The 10,398-nt window shown below is 44.5% G+C and overlaps 1 protein-coding gene across 1 annotated transcript in view; it reads right to left on the bottom strand.

Moving 5' to 3' along the window:
- PPP2CA (protein phosphatase 2, catalytic subunit, alpha isozyme) overlaps positions 1-7,077 on the bottom strand; it is a 28,770-nt gene extending 21,693 nt beyond the window's left edge. Inside the window, exon 1 of the mRNA XM_012651310.1 lies at positions 6,637-7,077. Coding sequence (XP_012506764.1) covers positions 6,637-6,738 — 102 coding nt within the window. The 5' untranslated portion in view covers positions 6,739-7,077. The remainder of the gene's footprint in view (positions 1-6,636) is intronic.
- Positions 7,078-10,398: the final 3,321 nt, after the last annotated feature.

The raw sequence follows: 10,398 nt of genomic DNA, 5'->3' as shown, positions 1-10,398 counted from the left end.
CTAACCAGCAATCTCTTTAAGGAAGAAGCCAATGCTGGCCTTCATGTGTCTTCTATGTGGGATCAAACTCAAAACCAGACACAAATTATTCTTTACAATCTTAGTATTACTAATAGTACTATTTGACAAAGGAATCTTCATTTTTTGAAAGTCATTTTTACTATCAAAAAGCTGCTAATTATTAATTCTAATAGTTACTCTAGTTCAAGTAAATTTTATAATCTTATGGGACCACCGTCATATATGCAGTCCACTGTTGACCAAAATGTCATTATGTAGCACGACTGTACTTGTCTTTCATTAATACACTGAACAGATGTCTCTAATATTCTACAGAATATTTCAATTTTCTTAGATCAAAATATGTATGGTTATACTTTAAAAGTATTATAACCCTCCCTGTAATGTTCTAGGGGCTAGTGTTTATGTGTCTTTAAGGCTTTGGACCTAACTGAAAGAAAAATGTTGGCAGTGAGTGATAACTCTAAAAAAAATATATGAAATCTGTTGGTTTTTCATCTGTTTATGTCATATAATCACCTTGACCTCTGACCAAAAGGAACAAGCATTTTCTTTAAAGTCATATGTCTCTTTGCTAGCAAAGTAATAAACGAAAAAAGAAAAGGAAAAAAAAGTCGTATGTCTCACACACAAGACTGACCTCAATCTTTAACAACTAACCTACATATGTGCATGAATTAAACATTCTCCATTGTTCCTGCGTGGGAAAAAGGTTAATCTACTAACAACTGAGAAATGTTGCTATATATGCAGTTGTTTTAAAAATTCTCACAACAATCCATCAAGAACAAGATTCAACCACTCTGGGTCTCCATTTCCTCCCTCATCTATAAAAGGTGACTTAACCTATAATAGATGGTCTGGAAGATTCTTTCCATCACTAAAATTCCATTCTATCCTAAAGCACTTGTCTCTTTTATTAAGTTAAAGCCACCCAAAATAAATAGACAGCAGGCATTACGGCTCCTTTACAGATGATGGGTGGCAGAAAAATAAAAGTTACTTGATCACCACATTCTAAAACATTTCTTATCTAGAGTTAACTACAAGGTCAACCTGCTGAAAAATCTGCAAGTGTGCTATTAATTAGAGCAAAACCAAACTAACAAATCCTTATACACTAAAATAAGACAATGCTATTTAGACAAAGCTAAATAGTGAAAATAAGGCATATAATGGGAGCTTAGTAAATACTGGTTGAATGCATTCCAAAAACAAATGTACACGGTCGCTCAGTTAACAGTATCACCAACACTCTATAAGCTTTGTGAACTTAAACTCTGCATGCCTTTAGCCAGGTAAACAAATTCTACTGTTTGTCTCTCAGGCACAGTATAGAGCAAAGGTTTGCAACCTTCTTTCGGCCCCAACACCAGGAGGGTAAACGTTCTCATCTGCACTAGCAACCAAATGACTGAGGTGGAGCCAGGCAGTGCGAGCGCGACTGGCCGGCTGATCACGTACAGTTCAGAGACACCCAGATTCATTCACACACACAGCCGCCCCTGCCCTGCTCATCCACTCCAAACCACACTCCACAACAGAACAACACATAAACAGGCAATAACACTGCATTGTGAAGAAATTAAAGTCAATCCCAGATCGTTCTTTACTGTTCTTTCAGACTCCATCTCCCAGCCATTTATTGTCAGCTAGAGACCTCTCTCTTCTTCAGCCTATTCTACTACTTTTGCTCCAGAAACAGAAAGCCATTTAAAACAACAAAAAAATAAACAAAAATCTTTCCCCTTTATAGTTCTAGTCCAATTAAGATCTTGCTTGCATATGAGAGTGCAGGTTGAGGGCTTTTTCAGACAAGGATGGTAACAAAAAACGAGTAAATTTTTTTAAAAAAAGTAGAAATAAGAGAAATGGGTCAAAGTAGAAAGAAGAGTAAATAGTGTTTCCCTGTCACACACAACTTTGCCTGTCTTTCCTCGGTACCCTCAAAAAAGACCCCACCACCTCAAGCCAAACTCAAAGGCTCTGGGTTTTCCTGGCTTATTTCCTCCAAACTAAACAAAGGATACCTCACAGGTAACTCTGACAAACTTAACTTGCATTGAGATACAGAAAATATCTGCTGTCATCAAACAGGGAAACACGAGACTCATAATACAAATGTTATCCCATATTCTCCTCCAGGATCCATCATCCTTCCTACAACGCGAGTTTCACCTTAGCCCTACTGCCACTTTTTTGAAGACAAAGAATTCTGGCCCCAACGGAGAGAAAACAGGGAGGAACCTGTATATCTGAATACAACTGTTCACCTTTTCCGTATTTCCTCATTAAATCAACACAAAACTGCATTACTGCTTCAAGCCTGGGAGATCGTGAAACACACACAAGCACGCGTGCTGGACTGTGGAAGCTATGAGGATGAAAAGAATGGCGTTTTATAAGCTGCGATGAACAATATAAAAGTCAGCTTAGAATATTTTCAAGCTCACTCTCTGGATCATGATTTATACTACCTGAGAATACATGGAAAATGATCAGGGATTTTCATCTCACCAATCTTACTTAAGGAGCAAATATAGTTAGCCACATCCAAAACTGAAGAATAATTATGGTTTCCAGGACAAAGTAGGACAGTAGTATGTGACATGAATACAAAGCTTCCAAGCAATGAGAATAAAAATAGCGCTTCCTTTTACAAAATTGTTGATTCCACAATTCAGTCCGGCCCCTCACCTCCATCGCTGGTTATTAACTGATTTGTGAAGCGACAGTGGAACATCAGGCTCAGAATCCGTAAGTCTAGGGAATCTCAACGTCAGCCCCCACAGCGAAGTCACTTTGCCTTTCTGTGCCTTTGGTTTGTATCTATAACCAGGAACAAACACTACCTCATAAACTTGTTAAGAGAATTATGTGTGTGAAAGTATGGTGAGAATAATGTTCTGTAACATGCTTCCTCCACCTGTTTGCTCTCAATATTCAAATCACTTCTGTGGAAATGAGCCAAACCGCCTTTTAAATTAAACACACATACACACTCAAACAAATGCATTACCCACTTCATATATGAATGTAATCTTGGCCAAATATTTTTCAGCTCATCTAATTAGTAGGAAGCTGTTTGCTTTTCCCATATTCATGTAACAAATATTAAAACTAAGTGAAGCCTTGGGCCAGTCCCAGTGGCTCAAGCCTGCAATCCTAGCACTGTCTGGGAGGCTGAGGCGGGAGGATCGCTTGAGCTCAGGAGCTCGAGACCAGCCTGAGTAACAGTGAGACTCAGTCTCTACTAAAAACAGAAAAATTAGCCAGGCATGGTGGCACACAGCTCTAGTCCCAGCTACTTAGGAGGCTGAGGCAGGAGGATCGCTTGAGCCAAGAAGTTTGAGGCTGAAGTGAGCTTTGATGATGCCATTGCACTCTAACCCGAGTGACAGTGAGACTGGTTCAAAAAAAAAAAAAAAAGAAAACCACTAAGTGAAGCCTTAATGACTGCTTTTTATTTATAGTGCTTGCAGAGCAATGGAAAAAAGCATACCTAGGTAAAGGACTCTTTGGGGGGGGGAGTGGAATCTGGCTATCAAACAACATTCTCCACACGTTTGGTAAGACCTGAAAGCACAAAGCCAAAAATCATACCTAAGCTAAACCAAAGGTGAAATCACGTAAGAAGACTGTTTACTGGAGCTAATGCAAAAACAAGTTGATACTATTTACTCTTCTCAGTCTGCAGATGGAAACATACCAGGCCAGTTATACAGATGTAGTAACGCCACTGACTTATAGAACAATGCCTAAGACAAAACTACACGCCCAATTTTTAAACTATCAATTATGATCCCCAAAATGACAAAGTATACTGCACACGTAACATTAGCTTTGATATAAATCCCAATCACATCTTACAACGTAAAAACCATGTTCACCCTTGTCTATAAATGCACACTTGGATTCTCCCCATTTTTGACACCCACTACTAATTGTTAGTGAGATATCATTAATAACAGTCTCGCGATTTTTTAATCACAGTAATCCCATATGGTATACATCTATCTTTACTACCTAACTTTAACTATTTCAGATCAGGCATCTTCAGGTGGGTAGACGGAAGGCTTTTACATTATTCCTTCTTGTAATTAAAGAAATTACAAATTATTACCACACAGTTATCTCTAACAAGTTTTTTTTTAAGTATTATTATATACTAACGAAAAAATTTAACCCTTAATATTTTCAAAATTACTGTTTAGAAGGCAATCACACCAAAGAGCGTATGTAGCTTCCACCTAGAGATGCCACTGGCCACAAATATTAACAATGAAAAGAGAACTTTCGTTTTACTAGAAAGACTTGTACAAAAGATATCAAGTCATGCATCCCACATTCCTGACTTCAAATTAATTTAGTTTGGAAGTTTAATATAGTTCCAGAGTTGAAATATTTACAAGTTAAAAACAGTATGAAGACTGGATGATGATATCCACCAAAGAGGATCCATTCCATGGAAACTTTTGAGATACCTAGCTTCTAATATTATTCGTGTCTTTTTGGCTCTAAGAAGTAAAATCTGTGCATGCTGAATGAGCAGCGGAAATCTAGTAAGTTGATTTATGTCACTACACGTTAGCTTTCCAAAGATGGGGAAAACAATCAACACTGGATCCACTAAGCTTCAGTCACACCTTCACACCCAGTATTACCCTCTACAATCTCCAACATAAACTCTACCTCGAGCTCATCTCCCACTCATTTCCATACCACGCTTGTTTTTCCTACCAGATTCAAAGCTTCTTCAGAATACGCATACTTATTCTTCACTGCTTTTCATTCCCCTCATAGGAGTATGAAATCTTGGATATTCAATAGGTGTTCAATATTTAAACACAAAGTACTAATTTAAAATAGAATTGATTGTATAATCTCAGAAGATTAAAAGTAATCTCAATGTTTTCACTCTTTATTTTACAGACAGGAAAACAAGGACCAAGTGAAATGGTTGCTCCAAAGTCTGTCACAATTACTCACATAGGAGCAGAAAGATGATTAGTGTCCAGGTCTAACTCAAAGTTGAGTGGTCTTCCAATCACACCATCACTTCCCTTTCAATGTTTTCTTCATAAATGACTAGTCAACTAGCCAATTATTCACTCAAAGTCTTACAGGGTCAAGAAACAGGAGATGCAATACATTGCTACCATTAAAATTCAGCTGCAACAGATGATACACCACCTCATCAACCCACAGTGGAGTTCTGTTCATGCTCGGGATAAATAAATCTAAATTGGACTTACTTAAATTCCAACTGTTCACAGCATGGTTTCTGAAAAAGTCTGTCTTAAGAACATATACATCAAACTCCTGAGCCTAATTTTCACATCGCACTACAAACAAATAACTGTTTTTACTACTATGAAATGCTAATATGATATTCCACTATTCTGTACTAAAATGACACCCTGCAAAGTTAACTTTGAAAAGGGAAGTTAAAATTTTTACAGTGGCGATCAACATTTTGCATACTTCAGAAAACGAAGTTATAAGACTTTTAAAATACAATGCACAGCTAATAGCTAAAGAGATTCACCTGTTTTGGGGGGGGACCAAACCGGATTCGGTTAATAAAAAATTCAAAGGTTAGCGTTATTAAGTGGACTACAACATTCCATTTTCAACATCTGTGAGATAAACCCTAAGCACAATGTCTGGGCTATGCTAAGAGCTCAGTCGCCAGTTATTACTACTACTACTACTTGCAGCCATAAAATACAATCAAGCAACTTTTTCAACACAGAGGATACAAAATGTGCTGCTCTTCTAGTCTATGATGCTCATTTTAAAAAACAATGGCAACAGGCCAAGTGTGTTAAGCTTACAGAAAGGTTCCACAGTACCCAATTTGAGTCACCATGTAAATCATAGATTAAACTAACACTTGATTTCCAATCCAAAAGCTCCTCATGTAGTATGACTCACCATATTCTCCATTTCTTCCATCTATGAAACTAAGTTATACTCCTCCCTTATAACTACCATCATGACCTTCGTAGAAATTAGGTTAGAGATTAATTTTAAAATTCCTGAAGATACCCTTTAAATAGGTCTCTGCAGAAGATGGCTTGGTGAGTGTAATGAAACTGTACAGGACGGCATAGCGCTGCGACCTTCAGACAGGGTCTGGTAGCCGGCATACGAGCCTGCCTTCGCGGGGACCCTCCGGGCAGCGCCGGACATAAGGATAAGGCCTGAGCACAAGTGAAAAGCCTGTCACCCCACTGGGGCGGCCCGGGCCCCACTCCCAAGCCACAGAACCCAAGCCCCCTCGCCTGGATCTCAAAACCGTCCCCGACCCTGCTCCGCAGGGTCCCCGCGGCCCCTGCCACCGCGCCCGGCGCCAGGGCCGGGAGACTCAAAAGCCCCGGAGTCGGGGTAACGGCGCCATTTTAGGCGGCGGTGGCGGCGACAACCAATCCCCGCGCGGGAGGCAGGGGGCGCCGGGTCGCTCGGAAGCGGCCGCCGGCCGGGCCGGGCGCCGGGCTGGGAGGCTAGGGGGCCCCGGCCGGCGGTCTCCGCCATGTTGCACCCTCCCCACGGCCGCCTCCTTCCCGGCGGGCTCGGCCCCGCGGCGGCTGCCGCAGCCAGACTGCGGCTCACCTTCTCGCAGAGGCTCTTGACCTGGGACTCGGACAGCTGCTTGCACTCGTTCAGCTGCTCGATCCACTGGTCCAGCTCCTTGGTGAACACCTTCTCGTCCATGATGCCGCCCGCCCGAACCGGCTGCCGCTCCTCACTCCTCCCGCGCCGCCGCCCGCACACGGGCCACACGCACACGCCGCCGCCGGCTCCCGAGGGACTTCTGTGGCCACTGGCGGTTGCTCGGCGCCGGCCCGCTGGCTCCGTACGCAGTGCTCGGCCGCCGGCCGCTGCGCCTCCTCCGCTCGCCCTAGCTCCGGAGCGCGGCTCTCTGTAATGGCGGCCGCCCGGCGTGGTGACGTCACGCCCGGCGTCAGGAGGCGGGCGCTGCGGGGAGGCGGGCCGGGGCGCGAGCTGCGCAGCCGCAGGGCAGACCCGGCCGGCGGCGCGACCGGAGTCGGGCGCAAACCAGGGGCCAAGGCGCAGGCGCAGCGTGCCCGGCGGGCAACTGAGGCGCCTTCGCTTTTAGGGCGTGGTCTCCGGAAAGGACGGGGGTCCACGGGAGGGGGAAGGACGCGGTCCTCGCGAGCGCTGTGCTCGCCGCGGCGAACGGGGCTGACCGCCGAGCACCACGCCCCGCGAGGCCCGGCGCAGGCGCGGGCCGGGGCAGAGCGGGGCTCCCGGCTGTCCGCGGCTGTCCCCGCGGGAGCGCACCGCTGCTGATACGCCTAGTTCTTCACCCGGGACGGGCAGCCGGGTTGCAGAAACGAGAATTGCGACGCTGGGGCTCTCTGTGGTGCAACAACGCTGGAATCGTGTGGGGTTCCCGCGTCTCTGGGGGCAGGAGTGGGCATCGAGCGACAGCCCGGTTAGAGTGACCACTCCCACCTCTGGGCGCCGCCCGCACCTTGTAGTTAGGTCACTCGTAGGCGGAGGAGGGTGTGCCCACTGGGGGAGTGCCGCGCGGTGCGCCTGACTCCCCCGCACACACCTGGACCTGGGCCTAGGTGTCTCGGCGGGGGCGGGGGCGAAGCTTAGGCTTTTCTTTGGGCCTCCGGCCGCGCCTCGCTCCTCCGCGCCCTGCGGGTCGTCGCCTTCCTCCGAGCCCACTTCTCCCTGGGAGGGAGAGACCCTCGACCCCTGCCCGCCCTGGCCTACTTTCTAGAGAGGAAGCCTGTAGGAAATGGATGCACCTGTCCTGACCGCGTCCCGGTGGTGGTAGATGCGGCCGCGATCTACGTACGCTTTAAAGAAAGCTGTGATACTCTAGGATCGGACCTCGGTCTGGTTATGAATCTCTTTGGGGTTTACAAACGTTTTCGCATTCCATTGTCCCTGCGTTTACAGAAATATTTGGCTCTGTAGAGCACAAACTATGTGCCAAAACCCATGCCTGGGGGATAGAGGGGTCGTCCAAACAGACAAGGGGCACTGCCCTGGAGTTTGCATTTTGAGCCCACAGCACTGGCTCAAAACGAGTTTGGTTTGGGATGGATAGGCAGAAAAGAGATAATGATGGCCCCAACATCTGAGATTGATAGAAGCTTTTCAAAGGACATTGAACCCTAAATAAAAGGCAAGGCAAGAGCTGAACCTGGCCGCCTGTCTTCCAGGCTCCCCACTCTCCCTCGCAGTCAACCCTGCTCAGCGATGCACTGGAGGACGGGCTCACTTTGTGTCTCTGAGGGTATTACCCGACCAGCAACAGACTGAAGAAGAACCTGGAGGCCCCATCAGCCAGTGGTGGGAGTGAAAATCCTCCTTCATCAAGACAACCTGCTTGGCAAGGCCGACTGGCTTGGCCTCGCCAGGCTGGAAATTTCAATTCTGCTTTCTCTTTGTACCTCCCACTAGTGTGCCCAGAAGAAAGTACATCAGATCTACTCCTCCAGAAGAAGGCTTATCACATACTTCATTTACCAGACTGGGAAAAAAAGTCCTGTTAGCCCAAATTCTGACCCTGTTTTGCAGTTAATATTCCCAAATAATAGAGGAGTAAGAATTAAGACCATGGTGGAATGAATGAGGAAAACCATCACCCAGTGTTCTGTCTTACCTCACTCTTCACCATTGCCCTGAACCTGTGTCAGAACTGGTCCTATCTGATAGGGCGAGAAGCAGACAGGCACTGAGAAAGGAGACAGGACTTGCCCAAGGTAGTGGTCAGGATTTAAAACTGCACACCCCACGTGCAAGGCTGCAGCCGTGGTCACACAGCGGACCTTCCGAGGACTGAAATATGGAACCGAACCAATATAATTTCTCTTTGCCTGGGTTCTCTTACCTGGAAAGGTGGTGGTGATGTTAGTTTGGTAGATTAAAAAGATATCCAACACCCATTACGTGCTAAGATTATAATGAGTTTTTCCAAAGTAATGTGAGCTCCTTGTGGGTAGCATCAATGTGGGTGTTATTTATTCTCTGGATGCAGATTACTTGGCTCACCACCATCACAAAATGCAGGGAATATATAATTATATGTACTTAAAACATCCTGCCAAATAATTAGATGCCATGACTTGTTAAGGAATGAATTCTAGGAAGCTCTTACTAGCATTCAGACAGTGAAGTAAAGCATATATGATTATAAACAATACAGAACTAAATCAGAATATCTTGTCCTTCAGAAGAAATCCTGAATGTTTGCTTACTCTATAGAATTCAAAATAATTAATGGATCTGAAAATTCACTTCGATTAATCTGTTCTTGACTAATTTGACCTGACCGACTCAATTCTAGAGCCAAGGAATATTTGGAGCAAAAAGTTGAAAGTGAACCCCCACAAAAATCGTCCTTTTAATTTCTTGGCGAAAACCAGAGCGTGAATAAAGCAAATATGCTTTGAGAAAGAATCTTTGCTCAGATGGCAAAGTCAGTACACAGCAAGTCTGAAAGTTGCCCATGGTGTTTATACATAGCTATAAATAAAAATCATCTGATGATGGGGGTGGGGTAGGAGGATAACCTTGAGCAAATAGCTTTATAATAGGCACTCATAACCAAGATATAAAAATTGACATTAAACATAGAGAAGGAATGAGATGTATCTTACTTGTCAACAGTTCTCTTGGTCTTAGGTTTATTTTGTTGTTGTTGTTCCTTTCAGTCCCCTGACTTACTGAGACAGAAAGTAGAACAGGGTAAGAAACAGCTCTGGAGTTAAATGACTTGGGTTTGAATTCTAGTTCTGTAACTGCCTACCTATGTGAAGTTTGGCAAGTTCACCTAACTTTTTAGAGTGTCAGTTTTCTCATCTATAACGTGGGAATAATCATAATAGCCAAATAGCAAGGTTCTTCTGAGAATTAAATGAAATTATAAATATATAATACCAAAATAGCATGTCTAATAAGTGTTAGATATTACTTTTTTATAATTCCTAAGTGGGCTCTGATTTTAAATACCTTCTATTGGTCAGGCAGGTGGCTCACGCCTGTAATCCCAGCACTTTGGGAGGCAGAGGAGGGAAAATCACATGAGACCAGGAGTTTGATATCAGCCTGGGCAACAGAGTGAGACCCCGTCTCTACAAAAATTACAAAACTTAGCTGGGTGTGGTGGCGTGCACCTGTATTCCCAGCTACTCAAGAGCCTGAGGCAGTAGGATTGCTTGAACCCAGGAGTTCAAGGTTTCAGTGAGCTAAGAGGATACCACTGCACTCTAGCCTGGGGAATGGAGCAAGACCCTGTCTCAAAAAACAAAAACAAAAACAAAAAACTCTCTAATGCCAGTTGGAGTCCTTCAATGTCTGCAGTGAAGTACAGAGTGGTGTTTGGAAACA

Source organism: Propithecus coquereli, unplaced genomic scaffold (assembly GCF_000956105.1).
Source record: "Propithecus coquereli isolate 6110/MARCELLA unplaced genomic scaffold, Pcoq_1.0 Scaffold353, whole genome shotgun sequence".
NCBI lineage: Eukaryota > Metazoa > Chordata > Mammalia > Primates > Indriidae > Propithecus > Propithecus coquereli.
The sequence above is the reverse complement of the archived record's forward strand: the minus strand, read 5'-3'. Positions and strand labels throughout refer to the sequence as shown.